Source organism: Macaca thibetana, chromosome 1 (genome assembly GCF_024542745.1).
Source record: "Macaca thibetana thibetana isolate TM-01 chromosome 1, ASM2454274v1, whole genome shotgun sequence".
Lineage (NCBI taxonomy): Eukaryota > Metazoa > Chordata > Mammalia > Primates > Cercopithecidae > Macaca > Macaca thibetana.
In genome coordinates, this window is record NC_065578.1 from 119,252,053 (window position 1) to 119,267,985 (window position 15,933).

General features: G+C 37.7%; 1 protein-coding gene across 3 annotated transcripts in view; it reads right to left on the minus strand.

Annotated features, from left to right (window-relative positions):
- The window catches only part of NOTCH2 (notch receptor 2), a 189,870-nt gene that overhangs the window by 111,546 nt on the left and 62,391 nt on the right, over positions 1-15,933 (minus strand). For all 3 annotated transcript variants that reach the window (XM_050749316.1, XM_050749307.1, XM_050749326.1), the window contains exon 2: positions 6,785-6,866. In XM_050749316.1, the coding sequence (XP_050605273.1) occupies positions 6,785-6,822 (38 nt within the window). In that variant the 5' untranslated portion in view covers positions 6,823-6,866. The remainder of the gene's footprint in view (positions 1-6,784; positions 6,867-15,933) is intronic.

Here is a 15,933-nt window from a genome sequence, read left to right on the forward strand (position 1 = left end):
CATGCCTGTAATCCCAGCACTTTGGGAGGCCAAGGTGCGTGGATCATGAGGTCAGGAGATTGAGACCATCCTGGCTAACACGGTGAAACCCTGTCTCTACTAAAAATACAAAAAATTAGCTGGGCGTGGCAGCAGGCGCCTGTAGTCCCGGCTACTCAGGAGGCTGAGGCAGGAGAATGGTGTGAACCTGGGAGGCAGAGCTTGCAGTGAGCCTAGATAGCGCCACTGCACTCCAGCCTGGGTGACAGAGCAAGACTCTATCTCAAAAAAAAAAGAAAACCCACATCCTCTTCATGTCATCAGTCAAGGATCTTCCATGACCCTTACTCCACTCACCAGTGCCAGGCTGAGCCATGCTAGTTCATGAGGCAAAAGAAAAAATCAGGAGTACTGATCTCCTTATTTAAAATTTTGATAATTTTCAACTTATTTTGCATTAATTTTGATTTTTTGAACAACTACATACAAATATTATTGATTTCGATTACTGGGTTGTTTTGGCACTCTCTTAAATTTCACAAGTGAGGCCAGTGCCTTACTCGCCTCACCATGGTCCCAGTCCTGCCATTCACTGGTGGCCCCGTATAGAAGGCCACATTATTAGTCAGTTTATTTCATACTTGGCTTTACTTTGAATCCCCCTAAGAAGTCCAGGTTAATGAACTGGTAATTATTTTATGACTTCCCAAAGAAGTGTGAAATAATATGATAACAATATTGCAACTACTACCACATACTTGAGTTATCTGTTATATGTTGTATACATAAATAGCATGCAATAAATAATCCTTGAATTAAGAAATCCTGAACGCATTACATTTTAAGAAGAGATTACTCTAGGTATTTAATGAGCCAAAAAACAGCATTCTTTTTTTTTTTTTTTTTTAATTTATTTATTATTATTATACTTTAAGTTGTAGGGTACATGTGCATAACGTGCAGGTTTGTTACATATGTATACTTGTGCCATGTTGGTGTGCTGCACCCATCAACTCGTCATTTACATCAGGTATAACTTATTTTATGTTAAAAAGATTAGCAAACTATGGAAGAGTGGCTAAGCTTCTGCTATCATATTCCAGAAAAACTATATACACAATGTTCAGCTAAATAGGCACCCTACTTGAAGGAACTAGGCTGGCAGAACCAGTTTCAGCTGAGAAGAAAGAGAAAGTGATTTAACAGCTGATATTTTTCCCTGTCTATTTCTTTGATCTGACAATGCCCCTGTGCTTCCGTGAATGCACTCACAAGAAGGTGAAGGAAAGGGGAAAATGCTGAGTCAGCCATGACTTCTGAAATGCCTTTCTGGGGGAGAAGCACCACAACACAAACATTGCCAACACATCCTCCATAAAAAGCTAGGTTCTAAGGGATTATGAGTGTCTCTACCCTCTACTTACTATACAGACATCTACCAAGAAGACAAAGAAAGCAATGGCTCTAGTTTTTCTTGGATGGATTCAGGAGATCTGGACCACCAACATGACTCCCTAATCCTGGCAAGGAAAATTGTTAGCTGTTAATGTTTAATGTTTATTACAGCTAGCAGACAAGTTTTAGATAAAACGTGACACAAAGTTGTATTTTATAACACTTTATATTTATAATAATTTACCTTAAAGTGTAGTTTTTAGATCAGCACTTTGGCAAAAAATAGACATTCTCAAATGCAAGCACCCATCTATAGGAACGTATACAACGCATGGTGACTTTCTGCTATTACACAAACACTATGTTAGATATTTACCAAGTGGTATGTAGGAAATTCTGAAAGGCCCCTTTATATTTCCAATTTTCATCATTAAAAACAATTGCAGAGTAACTTATATCAGACTAACCCTCTTGCTCTGGACAAAATATCAAAGGCACTGGAGAATCACTAAAAGCAGGCATAAACTAGAAGGGATATAAGCCTCAGAAAAAGCGAAGTAAACTACATGAAATCCACATTTACAGTTTGTTTTTTTTTCCGTGAAGGTACAACCCAGTCCATCCAGCAGAAGAGGAACAGTGTGCAAGCAGAAAACGGAAGTCCTGCTATGCTGAGGAGTCAGAGGTATCTGGAGCTGTCACAGCAGCTAGAACATGAGGAAAAATCCTGGAAAAGGCAGAACCACAGAGTGGGTAGCTTCAAAGGATGCATACAACTCTGCTCAAATCCTTAAATAATTCCTGACTATGCATGAGCAAGATAAGATTCAGAAACCCAAGAGGAAGTAAGAGCTGGACAGCTGAAAAGACTAAGTAGAAGGCTCCTGGGGCTGGGGGTTCCGTTCTGCCTTAGAGGGGCTTAATGAACACCTCAGGGCTTGGTAGGCCCCTCACACTTTCCACTGAACCCCCAGAAGGGTCACATCTTGGGAATAAGAGCCCTATCCCATGACTAAGATTTATATCACTGAACTAAGGGCAGAACAGAAGTAGGCCCACCCTAACGTGTCCTAAAATCTAGCATCCATAGGATCAAGATGATCTGCCAATCTTGACAAAATTCAACATTCTTTAGTGGGAGACAAACTTTAAAATCTGTCACCCACAACGTCCACTAAAATAATGTAAAAGTACCATACATGTGTAAAGTAAAGGGAAACTGTACCCATTGTCCAAAGAAAGAGCAGTTGATAGAAACAGAAACACATCCATAGACAACCCAGATTTTAAGAACTAGCAGACAAAGATTTTAAATAACTACAATAAATATGTCCTTAAAATGCACATTTTGTCAATTACACAAATCATAACCTAACCTACCCCCAGAATGCTAGTGAACTTGAGTTGTCCATGACCTTTAATCAAATTGGGATTTAGAATGGTTTATATTTGAAAACCCGAAGCAAACAACTTGAAAGTAATTAATGACATCAAATTTAATCATATATTTACACCTCCCAGAAGGACAAGAGAAAGAATAAAATATCTTATCTCTCTGTAGTGAGAGGGCTTTATTAAGATTTGACAGTAGTTATTTAACAGCAATAATTGAGTTTTATGCAAGATTACACAGGTTCTCCTTATCTGGCATCAAAATCTAATCACAGACTGATAGGGTACTTAGGCTCCTAACAGTGAGAAAAAACAGTTGAGCTGAGTACAAAACTAATCTTCAAAAGTACTTATCTTCATCTGTCAATGTGATCTTATCAAGGATTTTTATAATTTCTATAAACAATCATTATATTTTAGCTGAATCAGTAGCATTATACTGTCTAAACAGATAGTCAGATTCCTTCTATTTTAAAACATTTTCTACCAGTTCCCATCCCACCACTCACCACTTACCCCCACCCTGGCCCTGTAAAAGGAATTTGGCTTCAACTTTCTTTTCTTAATCCACTAAGCAATCTCATGAATAAAAAGATAATCGCATGCCCCGCATGCCTGATAGAATTTTTTATAAACCTTCTAAGTGTTTTAATATTTATTTACTATTTTGTGAAAATAATATTTACTGAACAAGCTAGATCATCTTCTTTCTCCATAGAAAAAAATGTAACGTTGGTGAAAATATACTGAAAGCTCTGCTAAGTACACATTATTTTTGCATAAAATTTTGCTTAAAATTCTGTGGAGGTAGGCAAAGCACTGTAGAATGATTGACATGGCTGCCTTGATATTGTTCTTGCTTTTTCTATGTCCACTTATGTTGACCCTGCCACTCCTAAAGATGCTAATATTACTTTTGCTGAGGTAGGGAATCACTCTCTTTATACAAGTTTTGTTGTTCATCTTGGTCTCCCAAAAGGATGGCCTCAGCAATTTTTTTCTCACTCTCTGTCAAGGAGCTTGTTTCCCTCAAAACAAGAAAGACATCTGAGGGACACACCCAGAACTGTATCCATAAGTATTCCATCCTATCAACAATTAACAAGTACCCAGGGACAGAATTTAGGCAGCTCCATTTTCATCAACCACAGGTGCCTGCCCTCAGCAGTGTTCTCCAGGAACTGGTGGCAACTTCATCTCTCCAACCTTGGTTGGCAAGTATGAGGCTAGTAACCCAACAGTCCAACAAAGAACAACTGGACTTCTTCCCAACAGTGACCCTTAGGTGTCCTCTCCTGGTAAATGCTCAGAGATTGGTCTCCCCTAGAAACCTTCTCTCCCCATGTCAGACCAAAAATATATAGGCAAACACTTAGAACCTATTCGAAATTCTCCACATATAAGTCACCAAGTTGAAAGACCTTCAGATAGAACTAATTTACCTCTCTGTGTGGTATTACCATCCTGAATGCTATGTGAAGTAAATATATTTTTTTTAATTTTACTTTTAAGTTCTGGGATACATGTGCAGAACATACAGGTTTGTTACATAGGTATACATGTGCCATGGTGATTTGCTGCACCTATCAACCCATCATCTATGTTTTAAGCTCCACATGCATTAGGTATTTGTCCTAATGCTCTCCCTCCCCTTTCCCCCCATCCCCCAATAGGTCCCAGTGTGTCATGTTCCCCTCCCTGTGTCTATGTCTTGTTATTGTTCAACTCTCACTTATGAGTGAGAACATGCAGTGTTTGGTTTTCTGTTCCTGTGTTAGTTTGCTGAGAATGATGGCTTCCGGCTTCATCCATGTCCCTGCAAAGGACATGAACTCATTCTTTTTCATGGCTGCAAAGTATTCCATGGTGTATACGTGCCACATTTTCTTTATCCAGTCTATCATTGTTGGGCATTTGGGTTTGTTCCAAGTCTTTTCTACTATAAATAGTGCTGCAATAAACATACATGTGCATGTGTCCTTATAGTAGAATGATTTATAATCCTTTGGGTATATACCCAGTAATGGGACTGCTGGGTCAAATGGTATTTCTGGTTCTAAATCCTTGAGGAATCACCACACTGAAATTTTTAAAGGAGAGAACCAGTGTCTTCTTATTTAACATAAATAGATAAGAAACATGTGCATGATGATATCTACTTAGCACCTTTTAGTTTAAGAAACACACTGTTATACAATAACTATACTAGGCACTGTATTAAGCATTAACTATGCAAAAAATGCATAAGACTAAGACCTCACATTCTAGTAGAAGAAACACATCAACAAATGACCATAATGCAATGGGGTTAACTACCATAAGAGTTGAATAACAGAATAAAGCAAGCAACTAAGGCACCAAATGCCACAAAGAGACTGAACAAGATTTTAGTGGCCAACTCTAAGGTATTAAGTTCCCTCCCTTATTATCTCCAGTTGTATCTCCATTCTTAGAGGAGAATACACCACACTTTTTTCCCCTAGCTAGAAAAACTAAATGAGCAGCCCATATTAAGCTACATAAAACCTTTATTTCCAATGTTATCTTTATTCCAATCCAAACAACCTATTGTTAAGCTTTACTGTCATCACAGCTTAAAATATTTTCACTTTAGTGAAGAAAATCATTTCTGACGTGAAAAAATTAATCTTGTTTATAACATTAAAAAACTAAATCCTGGTGTCAGAACAGATCTCACTGGAAAAAAAGCTGTAATTACATTTCTGGTAAGAAATAAAAATGTGTTGGATAAACTCATGTAAAATGCTTATTAAGCAAGTACCTCTACCAAAGCAAAGAAAAATTACTCCTCACAAAAGTGAAGGAAGAGAAATTTCGTATTACCAAATCTTATTTCTCCAGCATCTTCCCTGAAATAAATAGAATGGATATATATTCCTCTCAAAAATTTTCAATTGAGGTAGAAGAAAAAAAATTATTTGGAGGAAACCTAGAAAAGCTATCATGAAATTATCTCACAGCCTTCTTCAAACAAACAAAATGTCTTGGCTAGAGCAGATGGTTGGAGAAAAAAGGAAAAAAAAATGCTCTTAAGAACTAGCCTGCATTTTCCTCATCTTTACTCTTTTATCCCCATATAATAATACACACTCACAGCCCCTGCTCCCCGCCCCATCTACACATATGCATACATCTTCCTTTCTCACTGTCTCACTTTCAGAATTAGATTTTTTACACTAGAAAACAAATATGAATATAATATTCACTTATACTGGGCAGAATATTAAAGTTGATATCTATTTGGTTTTACTTAAAAACAAGATCATAGTTAACACGTTAAGGGGAGACTCTAAGAGTATGCCTTAAACTGAAAAACACAAGGGAATCTACTATACATATATATGTGTGTGTGTGTGTGTGTGTATATATGTATATATGTGTATATATACGTGTGTGTGTGTGTATGTGTATATCTATATATATATATATATATATATATATTTTTTTTTTTTTTTTTTTTGAGACGGAGTCTTGCTCTGTCACCCAGGCTAGAGTGCAATGGCATGGTCTCAGCTCACTGCAACCTTCGCCTCCTGATTTCAAGTCATTCTCCTGCCTCAGCCTCCTGAGTAGCTGGGACTACAGGCATGTGCCACCACACCCAGCTAATTTTTCTATTTTTAGTAGAGATGGTGTTTCACTATGTTGGCCAGGCTGGTCTTGAACTTCTGACCCTGTGATCCACCTACCTCAGCTTCCTAAAGTGCTGGGATTACCAGTGTGAGCCACCACACCCGGCCTACCCCATATATATTAACTAGCCACCCACTGAAAAGTCTTTTTCATGGTGAGAAAGATAACAGTAAGATAGTAAGAAGTTCTTATTAACTAATTATCTGGCATCCACATCCTTCCATCCTCGCCCCCAACCAAAATCTGTACCAGGAAAGCTCAAGAACCAGTAACATTCCACAGAAGTATTAAAAATAGCGGAGTAGAGCCAAATCTTGTCCAGTGTTCTATCGCAAAAAGAAAACATACGAAGAGAAAAACTTACTTGCAGTATCCTGTGCCATTGTGGTAGGTAACACACATTCCTTCATTTACACAGGGTTCATAGCCATCTCGACACTGCAAGGCTAAAAATAGACACAAATGCACATTAGAAGTAAGTCACTAATCATAACCCTAAGACACCAAAGAAGAGTAATCCAATCCAGATCAACATTCATTCCCACCTAATTTGTGTTTCTTTTTAGAGTTTTAATCAGCTTTTTATTTTTTGGCTTCTAGCACAGAAGCCTATTCCAAAAGTATCTTCCAACAACAACCATGTTTGTGGTCTTGAATGATGCTCTTACTTTTCTGTGTTCCAATATCTCCAGCTGTTACATCTCCTTCTCCCAATTAAAAATTAAAGCCATACCATCTATGACATGACAGATCATCTTGGGATTTAGATACTTCAGACGAGTATTCTAAGGATTCATCAATGAATGTCTAGGAAAATGTTAGATAAATAATAGATCACCATTATATTGATGAATTACTTAGCCTTCAGGTGAAGTTTTAAAACAGACCACTTCAAGAAGTAATCAGAAACAGCAATAACAGTCATTCAACAAACTGAAATTGAGAGCCTAGTATGTACCAGGCACAAAATTAGGATCCAGAAAAAAGGAGAAATGGAATACATAAATGAATAAACATAATCTCTAGCTTTAAGGGGCCCATAAAAAGATGGGGAGTAGAACATGAATACAGATTGTAGAGAGAGTATCAAAATAAATAGAAGGAGATAAAATAAAAATTCTCAAACTCTTGATTCCCCCATTCCCTTTAAGAGACAATGAAAAGGCACTTTACCATCTGAGGCCCTCCCAAAAACAGACTATTCAGAAAAAAGAACAAAAACAACAGCAATAGTAGAAATTTTCATTGATTACAGCCAAGAATGGAAGAAGTCTATGCAAAATCTGCCAATCACTTGCTGGATAATTAGAGTATCTTGATTGCTTAGCTTTTAGAGTTGAAATTTTCATCACCAAAATACATATCGAGAACCCTAACAACTGGAAAGGTAAGACAGAAAGAAACTTAGTCAAACAACAAATATCAAAATTGAAGCTCATGAACTCTTCCTTGGAGGTTATTAAGATGTCCATCTCCTATGATAGTTAATGTATAAAAACCTGAAAGCAAAACTGAGAAGTTCCCACTCCAAGCTTCCTCTAACCACAGCACTCTATGCATAAATTGTGCAAGATCAGAGACTCTAGGCCTGCCCATCCCTGGCATCAAAACCAATAGCCCAGGTGCAAGCTGGATGCCAGAACAACTCCTCCACCAATTACTGCATAAAAGCCCTTTATTTGCCCAGTATTGTATCCAGTAGTGGAATCATTTGAGAACATGTTTACAGAAAATGCATCCCATCCTTAAAATAATATTTTTAATGGTAATAGTTATAATAATAGGAGCTAACACATAGAACTTACTAAATACCAGGCACTGTCCTAAGTACTTTACATAAATTAGCTAACTAATTCAATCTTCACAACAACCCTTAGAAGTAAATTTCATTATACCCATTCTCAGGTGAGAAAACAGGGAGGATAAGTGGCCTGCCTACTATCATACCAGTGAGTTAGAAAGCCAGAATTTGAATCCAGAGACTCTGCCCTTAACCACCGAGATACACTGCTTCCCACTCCCTGAAATTTCTCAGGATTGGCAGGGTGGATATTATTATACCTATTTACCAATAGTGAAGGCCAGAGAGAATAAGTGGCCTCTTCATGGGGCATTGTACCACTAGCTAGTGGGCAGTGCTGGGCCTAGGACCCAGGTCTCTGCTAAGTCCAGCCCATCTCTATGACAGCTGTTGGGATCACACACAGAGTCACCAGGCTGCAGGCCCAAACAGGCAAATTCAGGAAGAGGGTCATCTTGCTGTCCATATCCCACTTCCCTGTAAGGCTCAAATGCTCCCTCTTCCCACACTGATAAGCCCAATGCAACAACTATAATTAAAACATTTAATGTCAGGTTATTTCCTCCATACCAAAGTTCTCAAACTGATTTTTTCATTCTCTTTAGACACTTTTATTAGTTTCAGTGAGAACTTCCGGGGTTTTTTCTATTTACTTTTTTTCTTTAAATAAAATGATAAATAAATAAAACCCTCACAGTAGGAAAGGAATGTCCTGTAGGCACAGAAAAAGCTGTAGCTCTGTCCCCCTGCAGGAATCCTGGTGCAGTGGAGGGACTCAGGAGACCTGAAATCCTGTCTGTACCTCTAACTGCAAGCAAAGCACAACTTCACGGGGGCTCAATTTCCCCACCTGTAAACCAAGCTGAGAGTGAACTAAATGTCCCTGAAGATACCCTGTGATCCACCAGCGACAGCTCCCGCCTTAAAAGCACATGAATGGCATGCCCAGTGCCTGAAGAAACCTATCCTGGAGTGCATAAAGACTCAGCCACCCATGACTCAGAATGCCATGGGTGCAAAAATCACGGCCTATTCCTATTAAGTGTCTTGACAAATCATTACAGTGACAGGTTCAGAGAAATACAAACAACCCAAAGTCAATATGTAGCAATCAATCTAGCAAATAACTTTACAGCCTAGCCTTAGTGAACCAATCAAACTCAGTGACTGAAAAGAAGGTGGGCTTACCAGGCTAATAATTAATGCCACTTGGCTGATTTGTGGGATCATGCTACCTTGAACCTTTAACATTTACTGAGCCATGGTTCTCAAATTTCAGCAAGCACTGGAATCACTTGGAGGGCTTTTTAAAAAAGAGTGTTGGACTTGACCCCCACAATTTCTGATTAAGCCCATAGGGAGCCTAGGAATCTGCATTCCTAACAAATTCCCAGGTGATGTTGACACCACAGGTCTGAGGAACCACACATTGACAACAAATATATGAAAGCTTGAGTGTCCACTTTTAAAAATACTCAAAAGATATATAATATAGAGGTCATAGATGATTTAGATGATAATATACTGCCTGAATAAACAGGATGTGGAGAAATGGAACCCTTCTACTCTGTTAATGGGAATGTAAATTAGTACAACCATTGTGGAAAACAGTGCAGAGGTTCCTCAAAAAACTAAAAATAGAATCACCACATGATCTGGTAATCCCACTGCTGGGTATCTACCCCAAATATTTTAAATCAGTTTATTGAAAAGATGTCTGTACACCCATACTAAGTTATGGAAGTGTCCCTCAACAGATGAATGGATAAATAAAAGGTGGTAGATAGGCCAGGTGCAGTGACTCACGCCTGTAATCCCAGCACTTTGGGCGGCCGAGGCGGGTGGATCATGAGGTCAGGAGTTCAAGACCAGCCTGGCCAAGATGGTGAAACCCCGTCTCTACTAAAAGCACAAAAATTACAGCGCGTCTGTAATCCCAGCTATTCAGGAGACTGAGGCAGAAGAACTGTTTGAACCTGGGGGGCGGAGGTTGCAGTGAGCTGAGATCGCGCCACTGCACTCCAGCCTGGGTGACAGAGTGAGACTTTGTCTCAAAAAACAAGAAAAAAAAAAGCGGTAGATTGTATACAGAGTGGAATACTATGCAGCCTTTAGAAAGAAATTCTGTCATTTGAGACAACATGGATAGAATTGGAGAACATTATGCTAAGTGAAATAAGGCACAGAAAGACAAATACAGCACGTTCTCACTTGTATGTAGAATTAAAAACCATCAAAATCATAGAAGCAAAGAGGAGAATGATGGTTACAGAAGCTACGGGCCTGATGGTCAATGGGTACAAAGCTACAGTTAGACAAGAAGAATATTTTTTTTGTATGTTTGAGATCTATTGCATAGTGTGGTGAATATGGTCAATAATATTGTACATTTCAAAATTGCTAACAGAGTAAATTTTAAAAAATGTTAAATATTTGAGATGAAGGATACAATTGTTCTACATTGTATTTGTAAATTATAACATCACTTTGTACCCCATAAATGCATACAACTATAAACTGACAATTCTAATTTTTAAAAAAGAAAAATAATCTTGAGACTCGTGGCTTTACTCAGGAGCAAAAATGAATATTATAATTATCTTCCATACCAAGAGAAATTAAAACTTTGATAACCTGAAACCATGAAAGTGAGACTGGGAAAGACCTCACTTTAAAATTCAATTTACTTTTTTCCAATGTAAAACATTTAAATTTAACAATAAAATTGAAGGCAGCTTCATGTTTATAAAGTAAAAAAAGAAACATTAAATCATACCATAGAGAATTGATGCTTAAACTGATGCGTTAATAGACTCCAAGAAACTAGTCACTCACAAAGAGTCACTTTTTCCCCCAATTTTCATGTCAATAAATACTTGCTGGCTGAAATAAATCTTATTTACTGTGTGTATCTGCTGCTTGTAGAGGCCCTCCTCTACTCCACCAAAAAAAAAAAAAAAAAAAAAAAAAAAAGGGCAAAAAGCAGTAGATTTCAATCTCATCACTCCATCACTTGGCAATGTAATACAAAAATCTAGAAGCCAATTTCCAATTTTCATACACTTTCAGGGCCGTGCAGTTGGGAACTAGCTACCTAATATTCAGAACATATTTAGAAAGCATCTACTATTAGCAGGCACAGGTCCTGATGTCAGGGATACCGTAGTATAATGAATAAACTCCCTGTCCTCAGGAACCTTATTTCTATAAGAGAAAGGTGGCTAAAAAATTAATAAATAAAATCATTTTGGACAGTAATAAGTGATAAGTTCCACTGGAAACAAAACCCAGTAACGGGATAAAAAGCAATCATGAAGGCTGGGGGTGCAGGAGCATACCTCATATAGTGTCTAGGAAAGGCCTCCCTGAGGAGGTATGCTTTGAGCTACACTGTAAATGAACAAGTGTCATGAAGATATGAGGGAAGAGCATCCCAGGCAGAGGAAACAACAAGTGTAAAGGCCTTGAAGTGGGAAAGAGACTGGTATTCCAGGGTCATATGGCTAGAGGTTATTAAGCAAGGAGACTGGCCAGGGAGGCAGGCTGGGGTTAGATCACAAGAGCCCATGATAAGGATCACAGCTCTAAGTAGGAGAGTAAACTACTCAGCTGTTTTAAATAAGAAAAATGACACAGATTTATGTTTGACAAAAGTCAAGATTATGAAATGGTCCAGTGAGTAAAAAGGCTTTTCTTTTCTTTCTTACATAAGCTTATTCAAATCACCCCTTTCTAGACTAGACTGAAGACATCCATTTTCCCAGCTCCCCAAAATGGCAATGATTTTATTCTAATAGCATCTAACCTTCCAGAAGCACTACCTGTAACATGTTGCCCCACTACTTTCTAACCCACAATGGCTGTCAGTTCTTACTTAGTTCTCAGAACTTAATCTCAGTTTGGCTCTCCTAAGAACCAGTTGGGAGGTCTGTGCAGTACCTTCACACAGTACCAAGTCTGGCACGTTTTCTTCCAAGGACAAGCCATTTCTTACTTCAACCAGTCTAGGCTCCCATGCTGGCCTTCCAGATCAGAGCTTACCTTACCTGCCCAGTATTACTCCCCACCACTTCCACTGCATTCTCTGCCCAGTTTATGCCCTCTTTCCTGAACAAATCACCATTGAACTCAGTTCCATTCCTCCATACATGTCTGCTTCCTCTGATTGCTGCCTTCCTCATTACCATTTAAATTCTACCCATTCCTTCAAGGCCCAGTTCACCTCTTGCCTCACCCAGAAAGCTTCCCCTGGAGGGTTCTGGTCCTCACAGGGCCACCACCCCCTATCCTTGTAACACTCATGACTCTCAATTCAGCACTACATGGTCTTCTAGCTCTCTGCTTTTTCACTTTTAAGTTCCTGGGATATAGAAAACATTTCTTCTTTTCTGAATATTTGAAGCAATGCAGATAAGCAGTTGAAAGCACGGATGTAGAAATTAGACGAATCTGGGTTTGAATACTAGCTCCACCATTGACCTTTTCTGTTTCTTCTTTGTGCTTGATATAATTTGGCTATTTTGTCCCTTCCAAACTTCGTGTTGAAATGTAATCCTCAATGATGAAGGTGGGGCCTACTGGGAGGTGTTTAGGTTATGGGGGCAGATTTCTCATGAATAGCTTGGTGCCCACCTGCAGTAATGAGTGAGTTCTCACTACCATGTGAGCTGGTTGTTTGAAAGAACCTATAAATTGCTCCCTCCTCTCTTGCTATGTTGCATACCTGCTCCCTCTTCACCTTCAGCCATGAAAGTTTTTTGAGCCCTCACCAGAAGCAGATGTTGGCTCTAAACTTCTTGTACAATCTGCAGAGCTATTAGCCAAATAAACTTATTTTCCTTATGAATTATTCAGCCTTAGGTATTCCTTTAGAGCAATGCAAAACAGACTAACACACTTCTTTTAAAAAAGTATAGCACTGAAGGCATAAAGAGAAGTGATCCACTAAAGGTAAAATAAACAATATATGTGAGCAAAAACTCAGTTTTAATACAGTTCCACTAGTATTTGTTGAGCAACTATTGTGAGCATTGTCCCCTACTAGGGCACTGCATGAAAATTAAGCACAAATAAAACAAACAATGTCTGTCCTCATGGTCCTTACAATCTAATGAGGAGAAGTTGGGAGTAGGGGCAGAGAGAATGTGACCTACCCAAATGACTCTAAGATAAATACAAACAAAATAAAAATTGCCAATACATACCCTTGGCATACCCTCTTAATACCAATCTCAGCATCACTCCAAAAAGAACTTTGAAGAAATACAATATGAACCCTTGATGTTCAGCACTAACTGTAACTCAATCCAGACAAGGTTCTTTTATTTATTCAGGTTTATCAGCCCCAATTGTATATAAAAACCGCAAATAACACAGTAAGCTGCCATTGATTTTAACCAGTTCCAGTGCCTCAGAAATTTATTCATTTAAGGATAAGGCTAAGGTATCCAGACTTGATAGAATCTTCCTTAAAATTTCCTTTAGGCATTTACCTAGGTTTTCCAATGCTTTTCAATGTCATACTAGCTACGTATTACTGGCTTAAAAGGCTCCCTTTGTTTTAGGCATTTCTAACATGAGTAATTAAGTCTGTACTTCAGCCAGTGTAATCTGAGCAGCCTTCAATGTGTTTTACTTGTTGCCATTAACATGTAATCGTTTTAAATTGGCATTACTTGTTGCTTTGTAGCCTCTTCAAATAAGCCTCTGTCTGTTGTCTATCTCACATGATTTTTTTTCATATCTTCCTCCCTGTCTGCAGTGTGGTATCTGTGCTTAGATCCACTGCTCGATCAGAAGAAATTTTAATGTCTTGACTGTCTGGGACTCCTAAAATACATGAAGAGGAGTTATACAGGGCTCTTTTAACTTTTTCTTCAACGTTTATGCAAATTTCAAGTAGCAATATTTGAGAGAGATGAAGTCTGAGTTTACGCCCTAGGATCTTGGCTGTGGTTGGCTGCTGTTGATTCTGGCACATGGCCTCTGGAAGAGGCTCAGTAAAATGAAAAAAGCAAAGTTTTCTAAAATGACTGCCTGCATTATTACCAAAAATAGGAGAATTGAGGGCAGACAAGGAGACATCAGGGATTTGCAATAATTCTCATAGCACCCTGCAATTTCAAACAACAAAACTTTCACTAAATTTTTCATTCCATTTTTTGGGATCAAGCCATGAAAAAAAAATCCAAACAAACAGAAGAAGTGCGGAAGTTTCAAATCCCAAGTGGTACATTTAAATAAAAACGAAGTGGAGAAACATCTGTCTTCCTCCTTGAAATCTGTCTTGATTAAAAGGAAAAAAAAAAAGAGCAATAAGAGAGACATCAATTTTGTTTTCCTAACAGTGTTCCAAGGATTTTTGTGCTCTTTACAGATATTATCATATAGAAAATGTGTTTCCTACCTAAGAGATGCTAATATCAGATCCCAAAGTTAAGAACTGGGCTATAGGGTCACAGCAAATTATTATTGCTTTTCAAAAACTGAAAATATACCTTAATTTAAGAAAATATAATAAACAAAAACAACTTATAAATGAATATTTTATATTACTAACAGAATTTTCATACTATAAAAAAATCATTTCAGTTAGCTGATAAATCTAGAATAATTTTTGGTTTTAAAAATTCCAATTTTGTTCTATTTTAAAATATTGAACTTATTGCAAAAAAAATTCATCAATGTTTGCTGTGCTATATTGAAATCTACTACACACTGTGTGGTTTTTTTCTTTTATTTTTCTCTTATTAAAGACTTCAGAAAAAAATTCAGTTTATGCATGGGTTAAATTTCAATTCCTGGATTTTGGAGATGAGACTAATGCATTCAGCTTTTCTACATGAAATATAAGGTTTGAAAAAATCCACAAATACTTACAAATCAGGATGTAGCCAATTTGCTAATAATGATCACCTCCGTATGTATCCATGTACATTCTTTCACCTGAAAAACATTTTACCTCCTTTTCCTTTTTCTCTATCTTGCTAAATTCCAACTATACTTCAAATCATAGATAAAGCATTATTTTCCTGAAGAAGCATTCAGGGACCCACTGATACAGATGTTCCTCTTCCGTGCTCCCATTTTATCCTAGGTAGATGTATTATTAAGTGCTGGCTCACTCATCTCTCTCTCTCCCACTTCTATGCAAATTCCATAGAGGCAGTAACCATAATTGGCTCATCTTTGTACACCTGGGACCTAAGAAGGTGCCTGGACCACAGCAGGTACTCAATATTCAATAAGATATTCAATAAACTAAATAGCTATAATTAAGACAAAACCTATGGATAAACCCAACCTTCAGCGTGTATGTTTATGTGTGCAATTTCACTTTGTGTAACAAATAGAAAAGTAAAATAAGAAAAAAAAAATGCAAATTTCCAGGCCTTTAACAAGGATGAAAAGTTGAGAAAGTAGAATTGTACTTTTCTAATCTTTGCAAAACTAAAACAGCTTTGAAAGTTCCTTTCTTACAATTTGTATGAATGAAGATACACTCTCCACTCTTAGCCTCCTATAAATCTTAAGCCATGTATATTATGGTAAAAACTGACTGAAATAGGTTGAATGCAAGCCAAAATAATTTACATCTAAATGAAAAACATAGAAAACAGAGTAATAAAAAAATTCCAACTGAATGGGAAACTAAGATAGTCTGTTTTTATTGTATAGTATTATCTTCCCCATGAGTAGATTCACTAATACAC